We start from the raw sequence: 21,115 nt of genomic DNA, 5'->3' as shown, positions 1-21,115 counted from the left end.
ACAAAGAAAAATTAAACTGTAATGCGTGTAATTAAAGGACAAACTGGATGGATCATTCAGGTCTTTATCTGCTGTCATTTACTATGTTTAGGGGGTGGAGTAGCTTCTTTTCTCTGAGATTTATGAACTGTAAGTTGCTCTGTACTTCTCTGCTTAAAGCATGGCCATCTCACTGACAGATGCAAAGGGACGGAATGGCACTGCCATCAAAGCAACCCAAAAGCAGATTCAAAAGATATGAATGTTTAAATTAAGCTTTTTTTTTGCATGAATAAACCATTCTTCTCCAGTTAAGTAGAACAACACAATTGATGGCCTCAAATATAGTGAAACTCAGGACCCTAGATGTGTTTTCATTGTGCAATAATGTTTGGTGACTGGATCACCCCTCATAGAAAGAAGCAAGTGGCTTCTTTCCAGCACTAATGATTGGTGGCCCCAAAACAGCATTTTAAGCAACTCCTGGTCCCAACATCTTACTGCAAAACATGCCTAACCTGTTAGATGGCATATGAGGAAATAATATATTTATTCTGCCCTCTACAAAACAGAGGGGAAAAAAAAGGGAAGAGAGGTTTTGGAATCGGCAATAAAAATCACTGAGAAAAATCAAAACAAAGCAGGAAAACTTGAGTGCCTAGTGATAAGCAGTAATGCCTTTCCAAAGTGTTTGTTTTAGACATTCAATTAACCACAGTGACAGCAGTCCTCTTTAGGGCATAAAAAACTGCCACATTCAAACGCTCATAATAAATTTACTAAACTATGCGAGAAGAGGACTGAGCCACACAACAGTCTTTATTTATGCTTTTTATCATGTCTTCTTTTTCTGCGATCTGTGCATCATGTAACGTGCATTTTAGCTAAGCTGCGATGAAAAGATTAGCAGTACCCTTTAAGAAATCTAATCCCTATCTATAAGAATTCCTGTGGTAATTCCTGGTCTGAAGCATTAGTAAGCATGGGAAGAAGATGGGCCTCCTGCTTCTCCTTTAATTATTAGAATCCAGTGCAGAATTGTTAGGGAATAATAAGGTGTTTAAATTAGTTTGGGGCCCATTGGCAGATTTTACTGCATCTATATAATTGATATGTCTCTTTAATATAGGTTTGTTTTCCATACACATGAATATCCAGGAGGGGTGGGGAGGAGGGTGGTATTTTATTGTACTATGAATAATTTTGTTTACATCATTGATTAGTAAAACGGTTGGGGGGAAATGGTGACCTTAAATTCTGTAAGTTAAAGGTGCTTCTTTCTGTTTTTGTTATGTATATATATATATATATATATATATATATATATATATATATATATGTATTGCACTGTTCATACTTGAAAATTAATAAAGATATAAAAAAAAAGAATCCGGTGCCAATTAATCTTGTAGATAGAACAATGAAACCAGCGGCACAATGTGCCGCGGCCTCAAAAAAGGTGAACAGAATGTTGGGCATTATCAAAAAGGGTATCACTACCAGAAGCAAGGAAGTTATCCTCCCGCTGTATAGGGCGATGGTGAGACCGCATCTGGAGTACTGCATTCAATACTGGTCGCCGTATCTTAAGAAAGATATGGCGGTACTTGAGAGGGTCCAGAGAAGAGCAACAAAAATGATAAAGGGCATGGAGAACCTTTCGTATGCTGAGAGATTAGAGAAGCTGGGGCTCTTCTCCCTAGAAAAGTGGAGACTTAGAGGGGATATGATAGAAACTTACAAGATCATGAAGGGTATAGAGAAAATAGAGAGGGACAGATTCTTCAGACTGGCTGGGGAAACGAAAACTAGAGGGCACTCGGAAAAGTTGAAGGGAGACAGATTCAGAACAAATGCCAGGAAGTTCTTCTTCATTCAGAGGGTGGTAGACACCTGGAATGCGCTTCCAGAGGAAGTGGTAGAACAAAGTGCGATTGTGGGTTTCAAAATGGGACTGGACAAGTTCCTGAAGGAAAAGGGGATTGAGGGGTACAAATAGAGGGGTACTATGCAATATATAATGCTTTAGAGTAATAGATAACTTACAGGTCATTGACCTGGGGGGCCGCCGCGGGAGCCTGTGGTCTGACTCAGTAGAGGCAATGCTTATGTTCTTATGTTCCAAAATAAAAGAAAACTATTAAAGCACTGGAAGTGCTATCCTGCAAATAGCAAATCGGGTGCGCTGACGCACAAAATATTACCTCGCAGCGCACAAGTTTCTCGTCACAGCGCACACAGTGTAGAGCACAGTTCTTCAACCGCCGGTCCGCAAACAAAATCTTGCCGGTCCGCGAAGTATTCGGTCCCCGCCGCAACGAAAGGCCGGCGTCAGCTGACTTGCAACTTCCTGTTGCAGTCGCTGTGCCGGGACTCCTGCCTTCGCCGGGACTCCTGCCTTCCACCGCGTTTGCCTCCTGCCTTGTCTCCGCACCTCCAGACCAGCAGCGGCAGCTGTGTATGCTTTTAACTTCGGCACAGAGCTGCCCCTAATCAATAGTTTAGCGCGGTTTCATAAGGCAGCCTCGGGGCCTTTGCTAGGCCGGCCCACATCGCATCATCGAAGCGGGCCGGCTATCAAAGGCCCCGGGCTGCCTCATGAAACCGCGCTAAACTATTGATTAGGGGCAGCTCTGTGCCGAAGTTAAAAGCATACAGAGCTGCCGCTGCTGGTCTGAACTCTTGGGCCGCTGAAGGAGGGCAAAAAGCAGCTGTCCTGGAGGTTTCCCTTCCTCTCGCCTTTACAGGTTCCTTTTTTCCACCTTTTTTTTTTTCCTTCAAACGGCAACGGGCCCCAGCATCGACATCAATCAAGTAAGTTCCACTGTCAATCAAGCGGTTCTGCTCGGCCAAAGCTTCCCCTGTGACATGAGCCACCCTCAGGGGAAAGAAAGTGACCCACAAAGGTGAGGGGAAGGGGGGCAGATGATGGAAGTTGGGGGGGGGAGAGAGAGAGAGAGAGAAGGGGCAGATGATGGAATGGAGGAGATGAGAGAGAGAGAGAAGGGGACAGATGATGGAAGTGAGAAGAAGGGAGAGAGAGCAGAAGGCAGATGGATGTCAGTTGAGAAGGGAGAGCAGATGCTGAATGGAAGTGGGGAAAGAACACATACTGGATGGAAGGAGGAGATAAATAAAGGGGGAAGAAAATAGTAAGATAATGGAGGGGTGAGGGAAAGGGGTGACAAGCTGTGTGTAGACACAGTGAAAAGAGGGAAACGGGACTAAATAGTAAGAAAGAATTTAATTTAGATGGAGGCAGAAAATAGAGAAGGAAGACCAGAGAAGAAAAGGGAAGAGAGAGCAGAGAATGATCAGATCTGAGTGGAGGAAATGAGAAGAGAGATATGCTAAAAACCACAGGGGGGAGGGAAGGATAGAGATGCCAGACCATGAGGGGAACAGAAGGAAGATGATGGATGCTAGACCAAATTGGGGGGTGGGGGGGGCAGGAGGAGAGATGGCAGGGAAAGACAGACAGTGAATGGAAGGGGCAGATGCTGGACTGAAGAGACAGAGAAGGTTATCATGCTGCTGTACCGGGCCATGGTACGCCCTCACCTGGAGTACTGCGTCCAGCACTGGTACTTTAAGAAGGACACGGTACTACTCGAAAGGATCCAGAGAAGAGCAACTAAAATGGTTAAGGGGCTGGAGGAGTTGCCGTACAGCGAAAGATTAGAGAAACTGGGCCTCTTCTCCCTTGAGCAGAGGAGATTGAGAGGGGACATGATAGAAACATTCAAGGTACTGAAGGGAATAGACTTAGTAGCTAAGGCAGGGAGAACGAGAGGGCACTCTCTAAAGTTGAAAGGGGATAGATTCCATACAAACGTAAGGAAGTTCTGTGGTAGAAAGCAACATATTTATTTGGCTCATAACTTGCTGGCGCCCGATATTTTTAGCTCACAGTGAAAAAAGTTTGCTCACAACACCCGCCCGCTTAGAGGGAACACTGCAGTAACCCACTTATAATGGCGCTCAAAAAGAGAGCCAGGTATGGATCTCAACAACGGTGAAAGCAAATCCAGAAAAGGGGAAGTCGTGAGGCAAAGGATGTCGAACACTCAGCGAAGGGTTATTCCAAAGTGTACTTTACTGGAGAACAGCACTGCATTAAACAAGTGGACTCAACACTGGCAGTGTTTTGGCAAACCTGCCTTTGTCAAGAGTCTATAACGGCTGTTATGTCTTCATATAAGTGCTTGGGTGGACGCAAACAGAAAACATGTGAATCAAACGTGGCTACAGAAGCTTGATTCTGAACCCACTTATAATGCTTCCAAATTACAATATGCAGCAACTAAGGGCTCCTTTTACTAAGGTGCGCTAGTGTTTTTAGCAACGCCGCAGATTAGCGTGCGCTGCACCCTGCGCTACACGTGAAAACAAATGCCAGCTCAATGGTGGCGTTAGCGTCTAGTGCGCGTGGCAATGCACCACGCGCTAAAACCGCTAGTGCAGCTTAGTAAAAGGAGCCCTAAAAATGACAGCTACACTTCAAATTGCAGTGCGGGAAATATGAAGGAAGATGTGAAAGAAGGAGTGTTTTTACAAGCTCCAACTTCACTTTCTTTTTTTTTTTTTAATTCTTTATTAATTTTCAAGCTTTGACAGTGTATTACAATTCATAGAACTTTAACAGATTGCATAAAATACACCATATTACACACATTATTAAAGAAAACGTCCAATTTTTCCCCCTTCCTCCCAATTATTAATATATTAAATCATATTATTTATTACAATATTATATTTAAATATTTTTAAACTCTTCCAAATACTTTCCCCTCCCCTCCCCCACCCTGGATGTGTAAGGAGATCTAAGAAATAAAAGATATATCTCTATAATTGTATGTTAACAAATGCAGTCAATGGGCTCCATACTTTATTAAATGCATTGCTAAGACCCAAGCATTCCGCATTCATTCTTTCATATTTATATGTATTACACACACTTGCCCACCAGAATGTGCAGTTAAGTCACTTTCAGTTTCACTCTAGAGAAATGTTTAGCTCTGAATACATATTCTGGAAGCTAGTTCTATTATTTCTGTATTAAAGAAAATCTTGCTTTTTTTGTAATCAGAATAAATACTGGGAATGGAAGTTAATTTTTGATACAATGATCATTGCCATGGTGTGTGATGGCAGGATCGCTCTAAAAAGAACATTTTAATATGAGCATTTATAGAAATTGCTCTTTCTACATATATTTTCCTAATATATTTGTAGATGACATCCTCGCTAGCTATTATTGACCTCAGAACTCTCAGGAACAGTGTTTCCAAATGGGTTAATTTTGCAAATCCAAAACAAAGAAATAGCCTGCTAAAAGCAGGTAACTACAAACAGATTTACTAGCTTATTAGAGTTCTGAATGTCCAAACAGTTCAGACAATAAATCGTATGCCTGACATGTTTGAGTACCTCAGTGCCTGCATCAGGAGCAAAATCAACAGCTCATCTAGGACTGTGATCACGCCTTATGTAATAACTACATGAGTTTCTTAAGGTAGCTCACATTGAGCTCCCTGAGCACACTATGGACTATATTCTAATTTATATATGGTACCTTAAAAAATTGGCACTGAAAAAAACCCCCACTGAACGGTATTCTATAACCTATACTTAAAGTTAGGCTAGGTTTATAGAATAGTACTTATGCCAGGGACACGCAGCTAACTTTAGGCGTTTCCATTTCTACCAACTGAAATGTGGTGCAAATCCTCAAGCCTAAATTAGGCATGGATATTCCTTATTCTATAATTATGAGTGTAACTTTGTTCTGCCCTGGATCCTCCCATTTCCACACCCCCTTTTTGGCACCATGCATAAATTTTAGGTGTGGATCCCACACCTAAATTCATACACATAAATTTAAAAATTAAAACCAATTAACACTAATAATTGCTCAAATTTGCACATACAACTCAAAAGCATATACAGTAGAATCTCAGTTATCCGACACCAAAGGGGGTTGGTGGATGCTGGATAACTGTTTTTCTAGTTGATTGACTGTGTTAGAAACCTTTCCTAACACAGATCTTAATTTACCTTCCCGCCCCTCCCCCCCCCCCGCCTCAAAGCACCAGCATTGCAGCAGTCCTGAGTCATGAAGCCCCCCTCCTTCCCTCAAGCCCCAAAGCAGCAGAAGCAGGCAGTGGTCCAGAGCCGCGAACCCCCTCGCTCACTCTCTCTCCCTTCCTTACCCAAAGTGGTAGCCAGTCAGCAGGTGGTAGTGTCGAAAACAGGCTGCTCGTGGCCAGCCCTAGCAGGGCCTTTCTTCTGATGCATCACTTCCGACACATCAGAGGAAAAGCCCTACCGAGGCTGGCCATGAACAGCCTGTTTTGAGCACTGCCTCCTACTGACCGGCTGCCACTTCGGGTAAGGAAGAGAGGAAGCAAGGGAATGAGGGGGTTCACGGTTCAGGACTGCCACCTGCTTCTGCTGCATCAGGGGTTGAGGGAGGGAGGGGGCTTTGTGGCTCAGGACTGCTGCTACCCTGTGCTTCAGGATGGGAGGGAGGGGAGTTTGCATCTTAAGTGCTTCGGGGCTTGGGTGCTTGAGGGATGGAGGGAGGGGGGATTTGCGGCTCTAGACCACTGTCGTGCTGGTGCTTTGGGGAGGGAGGGAGGTGACGTTTGTGGCTCAGGATTGCCACTGTTTCTAGTGCTTCGGGGCTTGAGGGAGGGAGGATAGTTTTCGGCTCAAGACCGCTACCATTGATGCTCAGGGGACTTCTTTTTTCCAAATTTTTTTCCTGGTTGGGTGAGAGTGTTAGATAATCAAATACCGGTTAACTGAGATTCTACTGTATAGAATTTGGGGATACAAGCTTAAAACACTGCATAAAGGACTCCAAAAAGTAAAATCCTAAGCCAGATAATGCGGCATATGATAACCTCTTAAATTTACTGTTGTTGCTTGCCGTAATACTTGTATTGTGCTAAAAAGAACTTCCTTATGAAATTCTTAGGAAGAAATAAGTATAGGCAGCATATCAAGGTACACTAAGGCCCTGTTTTACTAAGGTGCGCTAACCAATAAATGCACACTAAATTTAGTGCGCTCTAAACGCTAACGCGTGCATGTTAGTCTATGCATCAGTGTTTAGCATGTGCTAATTTGATTAGCGCGCGCTAATCGGTTAGCGCACCTTAGTAAAACAGGGGGTTAGAAGTTCTTCTTTTATTACATCGCATAATATGGTACTTACTGCACAGCCATCGACAACAGCCCTTATGAACGGGTTGTTATCATAGGACATCTCCTCATCATTGGAACCCAGGAAGCGGATGGCTTTATCATAGTTGTTTGTAGTGGCATCATGCCATGCTACAGACTGGTAGCAATTGTAGGTAATATTCTGGTGGGCAGAGGCACTCAGAAGCCGCAGGAAGGTCATCTGTACCACTCCAATTGGATTGCCCTCTGAATCCACATATGAGAGCTAAAGGAGACCATAAACAAAGGAGAAAACTTGGCAGTGAAATACAAATAACTCTACATATGCCGAAACCACATGAAATAGGCCTGCAGAAAGTCATGTGCCGGGTCTAATATATTGGCCCAACCAGTACCAAGATAAGTAAGCAAAATGACTTCCAAGTTGTGTATTTCTCTGAGCCATTTGCCGAGACTACTAGGTATAGTATTCATAATATTTGAGATTACATAAAAAAATGTTATACCCTGGAGTTATTTCATTATGAATTGTTTTACATAAACATCTGAAAAGAAAGTGTAACTTTGTAGCAGATTGTATCTGTAAAATTTCTTTGTAGAAAACATATTAATCATGCTTTGCAGATACAAAAGAATACTTTTAGGAGACAGTAACGTCTCTACTGCAATTTTATATTTATATATATTTTTTTATTTTATTTTTAACTGTATGTATTATGTTCCACAAAATCTTGCTGTGGGCCAGATGAACTAAAGAGTTTTTTTTCCAGATTTTTATTACATATAACTCCACGTGTGTTATTTTATTCAATTATATTCAGTTTGATTTGTTAGAATGGATGGGACTAAGAGTGATGGGCGAGGCTCTGGTCACTTCGTTGGGTAGACTGGATGGACCGTGACGGTCTTTTTCAGTTGTCATTTACTCTGTTTTGTTTTGTGTTTTAAAAAAACTTTTGCTCCAGGGCAAAAAAACAGTTTCTGCCTAAATATTTGTCCTGAAGCAAACCGTAATAAATAAATAAACAAAGAAACTGACTCTCTGACCTCATAGCAAAACACTTAGCCTCAATGAAAAGAATCCCCCTAAGCAAAATATGTACTTGTGCTTAAAGCACTATTTGCACTAAGGATCTAACCCTCTACTTCCATAGATGAGTAAGGGGAGAATTCATCAATGTGTTCTACTGTTAAGATGGGTTATTTTAACACAAGATGTGCTATTTTAGCATAAGTTTGCATTGAATGAGCATTGGAATATTTCCCATGACAGAAGTGTTACCGTTACTTGATAAAAGGGGGCCTCTATGCGTTGAATGGAAATGGAGGTGTGTTTGCATACAATGCTAATTTAAATAAGAAGGTGGTTCATTTGACTGGTTTTGATGATCTTGAAAGCCATACTTCTTTAGGGAATCTTTGCAAATTACTTTTGATGATTGAGTTTTGTAGAAAATCCAAGGTCAAGCCTGAATAGGTCAAATTTCTGTTTGATTCAAGTTGAATAGATTTTCAAATATTTCCTCAGGTTTGCTACAGAAAATCTGATGAGATTCGGTGCTCATTTTCACAGGACTTGGTATTGAATTAGCATGCTATGGATTTCTCAGTTCAGGAAAAAACCTGCTTGAAAATCAATGCACTTTCACAATTCCCAGAAATCCGCATTGGGATGTGCAAGAAAGTTGAAAAACATCTTCAACCTTCATGTGGTTTAATAAACTAGTGTTCAAAGTTTTGATATAAACATGTATATATTTCCTGAAGGAGTAGCCTAATGGTTAGAGAAAGTGGATTGGAAATGATGGAACCCAGGGGTAAAATTTCAGGGATGTCCCATGAGAAAGTCGTAGAATCCTCCATTGTTTCAGCTACAAAAGGGGATTGTAAGTCATCAAGGGTCAGAAAAATACCTACTATACTGAATATAACTTGGCCTTGAAGTAGTACTAGAAAGTCACCAACTGGGGGGAAAACTGGAGGTCCCAGATATTCATCTTTACAATATAAGAACATAAGAATTGCCACTGCTGGGTCAGACCAGTGGTCCATCGTGCCCAGCAGTCCGCTCACGTGGCAGCCCCCAGGTCAAAGACCAGTGCTCTAAATGAGTCCAGCCTCACCTACGTACGTTCCAGTTGAGCAGGAACTTGTCCAACTTTGTCTTGAATCTTTGGAGGGTGTTTTCCCCTATAACAGACTCCAGAAGAGCGTTCCAATTTTCTACCACTCTCTGGGTGAAGAACTTCCTTTCGTTTGTATGGAATCTATCTCCTTTCAACTTTAGAGCGTGCCCTCTCGTTCTCCCTACCTTGGAGAGGGCGAACGATGTAGCTGCCCTGGTGCAGCTGATTTCAGACGGCCTTACAGGACACAGTAGATTCACACCTGTTGACTGGATAGTACGGTGGAGTTCCCTGCCTTAACCCTACTCCTCTGCCCTTTAACCCAGCCCGCTGATAAACTGTTCTCCTTAACTGTATCCATGACATCCTGTTTGTCTGTCTTGGCTGTTTAGATTGTAAGCTCTTTAGAGCAGGGACTGTTTTCTTCTTCTTTGTGACTCTGAGTAGTGCTGAGTGCATCTGATAGCACTATAGAAATAATTAATAGTAGTAGCAGCAGTAGCAGACTCGATTTCCTTCACACAGATCCCAATAAATCTTTCTCTCAGTGAATCATAGCATTGAACAAATAACATATAATCATATAAAATATAAACAGACAAGTATCATAAAAAAGATAACAGCGAAAAAGATACAGACAAACAAATAAAATAAAGGCCTGATTCCTGGAGGCCCTCCACTTATGCCCAATTACCGTACACTGACTGCTTTAAAACTGCATTAGTAGGAATCTTCTGCAAATGTGACCAGTGAGGCCTCCCGAAATGAATCAGTATTGCTTTAATTAAACTAGGGGAAATTACTGTGGTGCATGTTCTAGAGGGAGTTAAATGCAATTAAAAAAAACTATTAGGTTCAGTAATGAATCAACAGTCAGTGACTGTGAACAGTAGATGAGTTCAGATTGGTATCTGCGAGATGAATTCAGTAAGCTTCCTAATTTCTCGTATCAGTGGCAGAGTGGAATTAATATTACAAAATGCAATTCTATTTTTGCTAGTAATTTTGCAAGGGTGCTTTCAGGGGTCTCTGGTGAAAGATTTGCAGTTCCTTATATAAAAGTAATTGGGTGGGTGGGTAATGTGAGCACTTTTTTGCTCTTTCTGACGGCACATGTGCTATTACTACTACTGCCGATAGGCACGCGCGTCGAATTTAAGGTCTTGTGTGTGATGTTCAAAGTGCTTCAATCACTCCAATGGTGGAACAATATTTAATTGGTCCCTCCGTGGCTCCTCTCTGTAAATATTTCTACCACTAACATGGTCCTCAGATACACCACCTCGGGCTCCTATTAATTCTCCCCCCAGGCTTTATGTGTGACTTCCTAATCAGACCCGCGAGTGATATGATTGTTTTAAATAACTTATTTTAAATAGCTGTAAATAGTTTTAATAAAGTTGATAATATAACTTATCTTAGACGTGGTCTTCAAAACTTGGATAGCTTGGCTGACACATAAAGCCACACATAAAGCCTGGGGAGGCCACACATAAAGCCTGGGGCTATGAATTAATAGGAGCCCGAGGTGGTGTATCTGAGGACCATGTTAGTGGTAGAAATAGAGGAGCCACAGAGGGACCAATTAAATATTGTTCCACCATTGGAGTGATTTAAGTATAGGCTCTCACAAGCAAAACTCTTGAAGGTGAAGTGCTAAATATAAGTGCTTCACCATAATTGTCCGTCGAGTGTCCGCGCTTTGCTACAGCGGCATTGCCCTCTGCATGAACTAAGGTCTTCAGATAGCTTAAGTTTGGAAGCGCCGTCCCTAAAGGTTGTGAAGCTTTCTGGGAACTGTAAGTCCACGTTCTCTGTGCAGGGACCTGTGCTGTGGAATGCCCTACCTCTGTTTTTGCACCAATCTTCCATATTCTGGCAATTTAGGAAAGGGGGTGATAACTATGTTGTTTGAGCACTTTTTTGGTGTGAGTTCTGTGACAGTTTGAGTGATGGAGGTTGTTTTCTTTTTTTTATGCTGTTGTTGTTTTATGTATTATTTACTGTTACTGTGTATGTGATTTTTGTTCCCCGCTTAGATTTGTGCATTGGCGGGTTAAAATATTTTTAAAATAAAAAATAAATACTACTACTTATTTCAAGAGCACTACCAGATGGGCACAGAACTGTACAGAGACACGAAGGAGATAGTGCCTGCTCGAATGAGCTCCCAATTAGAGAATGACACGGTGACAAAATTCATCACTGTTCCCGTCCCCACGGATAACCGCGGGAAATAATCCCATGCCATTTTCTAGTGTCTATTTCAACCTCAATCCTTCTACACCAGCATTCTTCAAAGCAAAGCTTGAGGGTCAGTGGTTGTGGCCATTCATACTCTGATTCTTATGTGAGCCAAGGATAATGAATCCATTGTGACATCACTGATGTGATTGGCTCTTAGGCACTGGTGGAATGAGGCATTATGACATCACAATTTCTGCTCTGGATACCAGAGACTGCCATTCTGTAGTGTCTATCTCAACTTCAATCCTTCTACACCAGCATTCTTCAGTGCAAGGCTTGAGGGTCAGAGGTTGTGCCCATTCATACTCTGATTCTTCCCTCTCTCCTTAAAGAATGACATGAAGATGGTTTCCCACGGTTATCCGCGGGGATGGGAACGGTGATGAATTTTGTCACCTTGTCATTCTCTACTCCCAATCTAAACAATCAAGACAAACAAACAAGATGCCAGGGTAATTAGAGGGGATGGTTAAACTGCAGGCTAGAGTGGTGAGCAGAGGGTAGTGAAGAGGAGGGTTATGAGTTGAAGGCTACCTTCTGTAATAATAGGGCTGCCATTTCCATTCTGAGCGCTTCAGAATTGACCTTTGAAAGCTTGCTAACAGGTGGAATCAGATACATTATCACTTTTTTGAATTTAAAGCTATACTGTATTTACAGTCTAAATAGAAAACAAATTAACATGAGAATTGCAGATGGCTAATTTGTCCACATCTTTCCTTTAATTCTATTTGAAAACTTAAATAGCCACAGAATGTATTTTGAATGTTGGTTTTTTTTGTTTGTTTTTGTTTTTGCAAGATCATGAGCTTTAGTTTAGCCAAATGCATGACACACTGTCCATTGATTTCCGTTAGTGTTGCACCAAGAATTGTACCTACAATAAGGAATGCAGTTCAGAAGTACTTTTCCAAAGTCACGTCTATAGCCATGTGAAGGTGTACAGTGCCATATCAATTAAATCCTAGTACTGGGAAGGTCTGGGCCCAAATGGGTGTGTGAGAGATTTAGGGGTTTTCCCTCACTGAGGCTGCAGTTATATTCCTGGGCAGTAGGAGTGTGTTACACAGACCTGGAGGAGCTACCTGTCCCAGAATGCACTGAGCTTTGCAGCTCGGTGTTGAAACCCATTAAGGAAATAATACAGCCCTGCTGAATCAGAGGTGCAGGACTCAGGCAGGGAGAAAGAAATATGCCTAGCTCAGAGTTATTCAAGAGAGGTCCCTGAGTAGAGGTCCCAAAGGAAGAAACTTCTACTAGAAAACCCTTCACTAGCTGGGGGTTGAGAAGAACCCTGGGAAGCAGAGACATTCTTATGAGACTGTGTGAGAGAGAGAACTCTTCCCTAGCCGAGGGCTGAGAAAAAGACCTGGGAAGTCAAGAAATCTGGCAAGGACTGTTAGAAGAATTGACAGTGCGAGACTTTTGGTACATGTCTGGCTAAGGTAAGCTAAACTTATTCTTATAAACAATACTCAGGATTGTGGACTATGTGTGGGTCTGGCTGGGACCAACCCTTGAACCTTGCTTAAGAAAAATTGTTTATCCTGGAGCTGAGAAAATGGTTTTGTCTTATCAAAATCTGTGCGGTAACAGGCTCAGTTCTGTATTTAATTTTTAAAAAGCTATTATACCTGGAAGAGTTTCCAGGCTGTTTGTGTGAATGGGCACGGAGTCCATGACTCTGCCACAGAGTGATATTCTTGGCACAACGATGTAAAGTCGTTCTCAAAGTCATACTTTGAAACCCAAATTCTATAAGCAGTGGCTAAAGTTTGACGCCGACTTTGGAGGCACTAAACTAGAGAGGCGCCTATCTAAATTGAATAACAAGCTCAATTAAGCTTTTTAATCAGCATTGATTGAAACATAGGCGCCTATCAAGAAAGCGCGATTCTGTAACAAGGTGCCTATAAAAATTTAGGCGCCCTTCAAAAAAATAGGCGCTATGGAATAATAGTTTGATCCAAGATGGCGGATTGAAGGCTTGGCAAAGCGTTTCGGCTCAGAAGCTTTCTAAAAATTTCTTGCTACTATATTTAAATTTACCTGTATCGATGCTGAAGAGTAGAGGACGTAGTGCCACTGGAGCCTTGCGGCGCTCTGACCCAGCTGCTTTCGGCAGCATTGATCGGCTTTTGCGCCAAATGCAGGACATCGCTGGAGCGTCGGATTCCCTGTTGGAGACGCACCGGGACGAGGTGGAAGCCACCTTGAGCCCCGACGCTGGAGTGCCTTCCCCTCCTCCCTAGAGCGCAAGTTCCCCACGGGTTGAGGAACCATCCAGAGTTGATGTGAGACTCTTCCCTGAGGCTGATGGCAACGAATCGGGGATCTTGAAGGGGGATTCTCTGCATTTGCATTGGAACCTGGGGATTTACCAGCACCACTTTTGACTTGTGAGCAGGAGACCAGCAGCCACAAATGAATTTCAGCTGGTGAGGAAATTCTTACTTCTAAAAAAGCTCTTTATACATTGGAAAAAAAACCAAGAAATAACTCTTGAGACTATTTGGGACTTAGTGCCAAATTTGACTAAAATTATTAATCCTCAGCTCTCTCAGTTAGAGCATAAAGTTAATAGTCAAGAAAAAGAAATTGAGAATATTAAAGTTGACTTACAAGATTTGAAAAATTCAACTTTGAATTCTTCCCAAGAAGCAAAGGCTTCTAAACAAATTACCGAAACACTTGTGAGAGATAATATTAATTTAAGGAGAAAATTGGAGTATTTAGAAAATTTTTCTCGTAATAATAATCTTAGATTAATTAATTTTCCTAGAGTTGCGGCAGTAACTCCTAGAGATATGTTGAAAGAAGCGTGGGATGAACACAGAAGATTTAGAATCAGAAAATAATATTAAAGATTGAACTAGGCCAGTTACTGGGCAGACTTGTACGGTCTGCGTCTATGTATGGCCATTTGGAGGAGGATGGGCAGGGGAGGGCTTCAATGGCTGGGAGGGTGTAGATGGGCTGGAGTAAGTCTTAACAGAGATTTCGGCAGTTGGAACCCAAGCACAGCACCGGGTAAAGCTTTGGATTCTCGCCCAGAAATAGCTAAGAAGAAAAAAAAAAAAAAAATTTTAATTGAATCAGGTTGGGCAGACTGGATGGACCATTCGGGTCTTTATCTGCCGTCATCTACTATGCTATATGAAAGAGACACTGGAAATTTCTGAGGATATGCTGCCGCCAATTACCCAAGGGTATAATTTATCAATGAAAAGGGAAGAAAAGTTAAAGGAAGAAGATGATCAATGAGTACTTAATATTTCTACAATTTTGGAACTTTCAGATAGCGAACTTGCAAAACCGGCAACACTCCTCTTAACAATTGCCCTAACACTAGATAAGAACTGGCTATTGAGACTTTTCTTTAAGAATAAACAGAAAGACTTTCTAGGGTATAAAATACAAATGTATCCAAATTTGTCACAAGATACACAAAAACGTCAATGTGAATTCTTGTTGTTAAAGCCGGGAGTTATTGCTCTTGGGGGCGACTTATTTTCTTCATCATCCATGTAAATGTGTGATAGCGTATCAATCGCAAAAATATGTTTTCTTTGATCCTAGTCAACTGATAACCTTCTTGTCAGCTGCTCGCCTGAAAAAAGGAGAGGATATATGAAGTACTTATAGATTTTGATTTCCTGCCTCAGCCAATAACCTTTATTTTATCTTTACTTTTCTTTGTTATTATCTCGCTGATTTCTACATCTTGGTTCTAATATTGAGGACTTGAGTTAAAGTTAAGCTATATTAAGCTATCTTGGAATAGTGGGTTAGTAGGATATAATTGTACTTTATTTGCGGCTTAACATTATCTTTCTGTACAAGTGTTAACTTGATTGTAATTGAAAATTGATAAATAAATAAAATAAAAAAATAGGCGCTATGCATGTTAGGCGTGGGCATGGCTGCATGTTAGGCGCCTTGTTGCAGAATCGCTGCTCTTAAGCGTGCTTAAGCACTTAGCTAGGCGCCTAACTTTTAAGTGTGCCTAGAGCTGGCCTATTTACTGGGCGCCTATTTACTGGGCGCTTCTACAATAGGTGCCGCTCAGCGTGATTCACTAAACAGCACCCAATTGGGCTTGAATTGCGCTGAACGGCGCCTAACTTTTAGTCGCTGCTTATAGAATTTGGGCTTGAGTGCTTACAGAGGAATTAAACTTGGATGTCCTAATATGCAACAAACCTCTAGTCTCTATTGACAACCCTATCAGAAGTCCAATGCCATTCATGAAATGCACTGAACATGCCTCTGGTGTGCCCAGTGCCACAGACGTCATGCCATTTTTCACGTTGAACAGTTGTTACATAGGAATCCGCCTGTTGTGATTTTGAACAGGTTGTCTTATAAGAGCAATGTTTTTGTAACAGCAATTATTCATACAGGAAGCAATATTTGCAAAGGTATTCTAAATACAGAGTATCTTATAACTAGATTTACAGTCCATACATGAGAAGGAACTTGCTGAGCCTATGAAAAGAAAATATTCTTATGCACGGCACAGTCTCTTCTCTAGTCTTTTTCCTCCCATTATTTCTCCAAAACAAAGGAAGAAATAAGGTTTGTATAGTGAAACCTTCATCAGGCCATTTTGTCTGGCTTAGCTGAACCCAATGCACTGTATGCTGTTCCTCCTCTACCATCATAGCACTGCAATTTAACTCCATCTATTTGACAGAACAGTTCTGATGTTCATTTGTCCTTGGACCGAATCACATATACCTTCAACCTCCAAATCATTGATTTACGCTACCCAAACTCATAAATCCCTACATGAACTTCTTGTATTATTTCTCAGTCCTTTTATATCTTAGAACTTTTCTGTGCCATTGGCATTGTCTCACATTGGAACATCTTGATCTTCATAGCACAGTGCAGAAAAATAGCTACAGCCCCACCTTCCATTCAAAAACTATTTTATATACTTTTTTTGACAATGTAGTTTTTGTCTGTCTGTGTTCTGGTCATGTTTCTGTTGTTTGATGCAACCTTGCCTATAATACCTATTTTTGTAGAAAAGCTAATTGACCTGATGGCAACTGAGCAGTGACAATATTCGCCACACAGATTTCCTCGTGTCTCTTAAAGTCACTGGATTAAAAAGGAGGCTTAGTTCACGCCCATAAACTGTGGCTTGGCCATCCAAGAACAAGCTGCAACATCCTGAAAAGAATGATTTCTGTGAGACTGTCAAAAAGGAACATACCGTCCATTTGCCAGGATCCCGGCGCGCCTTCCTCCTGAGAGTTAAACATGTCTGAATGTTGGGCAGCAGGCATGCAAAGCAAGAGAGAGAGGCAGCCACAGCTACGAAGGAACGGCATTCAAAAGCCAGACTGACTGGCCAGCGCTAGATATTTCAGCTGGTGTCAGACATTTCAGCCACACATTCCGGCTGGAAAGTTGCTTCTGCAGCACTATTCCCGGTGGTGCCTCAACTCATAATCGATAACCAGAGCAAAAATGATCTGGGCATAGATTAACCAAATTCATCCCATATCGTGTATAGTTTGACAAAAATCGGAGCTATTCCTATCAAACCTCTCTTTTTCAGATTATGGGCTATTACATATAAAATTGACAGATAAATCAAATATCCTATTTGGAAAGCACCCCATTTTACAAGATGGTTCCTCTAAGTACTCAGCACATATTGTACTGAACTAAAAAAGGGAATCAGTCAGTGTACTAACAACACAACTGTTACTTGTTCTCCTGCAAAAGCAGTCTTACTTAGTGGTTCCCAACCCTGTCCTGAAGGACCCCCCAGGCCAATCGGGTCTTCAGGCTAGCCCTAATAAATATGCATGAGAGAGATTTGCATATATTGGAAGTGACAGGCATGCAAATCTGCTCCATGCCTATTCATTAGGGCTAGCCTGAAAACCCGATTGGCCTGGTGGGAACCACTGGTCTTAACTAAAACAGATTTGGTGTTGTAACCAACATTTGATTTCAGTCTTTTCAATTTCTCCCAGCTGTTCATAGCCTAGTTTTAAAATGAAGTACAAATCCAGAGCTAACCTCTTTTGCCCCTCTAAAGAATGGCATCCCACCGTTCCCAGGGCTTCAGCTAGCTTAGAAATAGGAAGCACAAACCTCTGACTTTTTGATCGACTGCAGCTGATAAAGTAATTAAGAAGTAAGAGAATAACTGGACAGAGAGCAGTTCTAAAATTAAAGCAGCAGTGCAACTTACTTTCCTCAGAAATATCTGGTTATTTCATGCCCCCTGGTTGTCTTGTGCTTATGGATTTTCTTTTTATATATTAAGCAATAAAAAAATGAAGTATTTTTTTCTATAATGAAATGGAACCCTCATAATTCCCAGTGTTCCAAAAATAAATAATTTCTTCCCATAGGCTGTTGTTCAGTTGATGCTTTATTTAGATTTGGGATGATGATAAGCATTTGAGGACCAGGTACCCTGAAAATGGCTAAATAAAGGATTTTGTTTTGTTTTTTATTTCAAATAAGTTACTTTAGGAATGAAATAAAAATGTTTAAAAAGGGTATCTACTGACTGACATGGTAATTTTCAAAAGCATTTCCATGTGCCCAATACACAACGTATGTGTAAATTTACCCAGGCTGAGCAGAAGGTTTACATTTTTGTACATACTTTTTAAACTTATGCACATGTGCATGGTCAGGAGCAGATGAAAATGTAACTGCGTAAGGTCCCAGGGGTAATTTTCCCAAAAAGAAGTATGCAAATAATTACGTTTTGAGAAAGTGAACACAGAGAAAAGTATGTGGGTACATAGTAATAAAAATGCCAATCCCCGCCATTTAAAAAAAAAAGTTTGATTATACTGCTGCTTTCTGAAATAGAACATTGGCTGTCCAGATCCTAAGTTGATACATCATTTGCTGAAAGCTCAGTGTTGAGAATGCACCAAGCCACTGAAGCTACAGTTTTGTGGATAGAAAACACGAGACAAAGCATGGTGCCTTGAGTCATCCAGCGCAACTTAAAATAGCAGACATCTTTTAAGGTGGAAGTTTTAAGACTAGATGTACAATTAATTTCATAAGGATTCTAGACTCTACGATGGAGTTGTGTAAGGACAGTGCAGTAAGGCCCCGGAGAAGATGAAGCCATTGGTCTATAGAAAGGAGCAATGATCTCATCAGTAGTACTGGAGTTTCAAAACTAAGAGACTGCAACAGGAATCTGCAGCAGGCGTTATTGATTGCGACTCTCATGGGGCAGAAGCATAGGAAGATCGCTCCTGCCCTGCTTCACTGCTAGATCACCAGGGTTTTAAAGGTAAGGTCTACAGGGGTCACAGAGGTTGGAGGGAGATGGGGTGGTCTTGTGTGAGATGGCTGGGACAAGATAAGGGAAGGATCGCTCTTGTCCCAGCTTACCGCTGGACCAACTGGGCATAAAGCAAGTTTGTAGTGGGCATTGGAGGCTGGGAAAGAAGGAAGGAAATAGGGAAGAAAGGAGGAATGGGTGCAAGGCAGGACATTTGAATGTAAACATCCCCCACCTAACCCCAGTTTATATTTGAGTTAACATTTTTTTCCTCCTTTTCGGGGAAAAAAGTATACCTCGGTTTACGTATATTTGGGTCAGTTTATATTTGAGTAAATAAATACAGTACATAATTAGATCCATGATCAATGATTGTTATTGTGATTTTCTCTAAGGCATGTCATAGCATATAAGTACATGCTCCACTAAATAACTTGTATATCTACCAAAGAAAATTTTGGAGTACTTCATGATCTAGGAAATATCACAATATATTACTCAGTTATGCTGTAGACAAGCTTATATAACCTTAGAATGGCTCAGTTGATATCTTTGGTTTGGGATTGTTTTTAAAGTATGTTTTATTGTATGCCATGTGGTGTTAGGCAAGAAATTATTTATTTATTTAAAAAACTTACAGCAGTGATTTTTGAAAACATTCAATAGTAGGCCTGCTTTTTTTCTATTAAAACAACCAAAGCCACTGCTTCTTCCTAGAATAATTTGCCCCCATAGTATTTGGGGACCTATGGAAACATAACTAACTACACAAAATTATTTAAGTTAATGGGAGAGCTGGGATTTGGGTTAACCCCTCCCCCCCAGTACTTCCTGATGCCCAAAGATACTACGAGAGAATATTTCCTCCTTTATATCTTTCTTCTACCTCTGAAAACAAGTGGCTTCTTATATTTATTGGGGTTTAGCTTTACGCATCATTCCACCTTAAACATTTGTGACTTTCTCTTTGGTGCAGAGACAGTGACTTCAAAGGCAAGGATTAGTCAAACATGCAGGGTGATACGAGTTTGGCCATGACCAAAGCAGAAGGTACCGATGTGCTCTGATTGAGACTGGAGACTGGGTTAGGCACTTACCAGGGAACCTCGCTTGTAATGACTATACCATGTGCCAGGCACCTCTTTGGGCCAGCGGGCCAGTTTACTCTGTAAAATATGAGACGAGTTAAAGAAACCAGAAACTGGGTTTAGATCTTACCAGTTTACCACGCTTGAATTCACTGAACCAAGAGCCTGGGTTCTCCTTTGGCCAGGAAGTGATTCTAGCCTAAATTGTGAAGGGTGAGGGTGAAGAGGAAATAGACAAAGACAACAAGGTTACACTCAACAGCATGCTCTCAGAAATACACACTTAAAAGTGTTCGGCACAAAGCATTAAGATCCCCTTTTCATAAAATTTAAACCGATTACTAGCAAAATGAAGTTCTACCATTTGACTGGCACAGAAGTCTTTTGCATGTATTATCCATATATTCCAAAAGCTAAGCAATACGAAAAATAATGAACTTCCCTTCCCCAATCATGTGCCTGAAATTTATGCTCTGAAATGTAAAGGGAGCTGACTTTTAACATCACGGAATACAGCATTTAAATTCACTGTTATTAAGAGATACAAATCAGGAGCTGCACATTAAGTTACAGTAGCATCTATATTAATGTGTACTTCGTTAGAGAGCTTAAAAATGATAGGGTCAATGCTCACAGTGATTGATTTAAATGTCCAGAAATGGCTCCTGGCCACTTATATGACATATCCAGGGCTACCTGAGCACAATCAATGGCAGTTCGAGGGTGAAGTCAGAACTTATATAGTTAATTGCTAATATTCAGCACTTAACCGCATAATTTAACCACATAAATAGGGCCACATGAAACACAGTCCTAACTTTATGTGGTTAAATGCTGAATATTGCATTTAATAATAAGTCCAAGACCAAAATAACCTTCAGATAAGATGAAAATAGGAAGAAATTCTAGGAATAGGAAGGAATCCTTTCCAAAAGACTATAGACTTTAGTAATATTTAAAGTACCATTCATGTATATATATTTTTTTGAAAGGTGAAAAGACGTCAAGTGTTCACAGCCTTTGGAAAATGTCCTGTCAAAACGGCCACTTTGTGAACTGTCACTGGTCTCGTATATCTTTTTATGTTTTGACACTTCTCACAATAAAGTCTTTTTAATTAATGGTTTAGTTTTTCAGTATTTATTTTTTTATATAAAACTTTTCAGCTTCTTGAAAACTGAAGTACTTAGCTTTTTTGTAGT

General features: G+C 41.0%; 1 protein-coding gene across 3 annotated transcripts in view; it reads right to left on the bottom strand.

The window, feature by feature from the left end:
* The window catches only part of COL5A1 (collagen type V alpha 1 chain), a 430,660-nt gene that overhangs the window by 8,021 nt on the left and 401,524 nt on the right, over positions 1-21,115 (bottom strand). For 2 of the 3 annotated variants that reach the window (XM_033962081.1, XM_033962083.1), the window contains 2 exons: positions 20,044-20,112; positions 7,202-7,435 (listed from right to left, as the gene is read on the bottom strand). In XM_033962081.1, coding sequence (XP_033817972.1) covers positions 7,202-7,435; positions 20,044-20,112 — 303 coding nt within the window. Of the gene's footprint in view, positions 1-7,201; positions 7,436-19,922; positions 19,992-20,043; positions 20,113-21,115 lie in introns of all 3 variants that reach the window. The other variant, XM_033962082.1, reaches the window with a different exon arrangement.

The sequence above is a fragment of the Geotrypetes seraphini genome, chromosome 10 (genome assembly GCF_902459505.1).
Source record: "Geotrypetes seraphini chromosome 10, aGeoSer1.1, whole genome shotgun sequence".
In the NCBI taxonomy this organism is placed as follows: Eukaryota; Metazoa; Chordata; class Amphibia; order Gymnophiona; family Dermophiidae; genus Geotrypetes; species Geotrypetes seraphini.
Note: the sequence above shows the minus strand (reverse complement) of the source record. Positions and strands in the feature narration are given on the sequence as shown.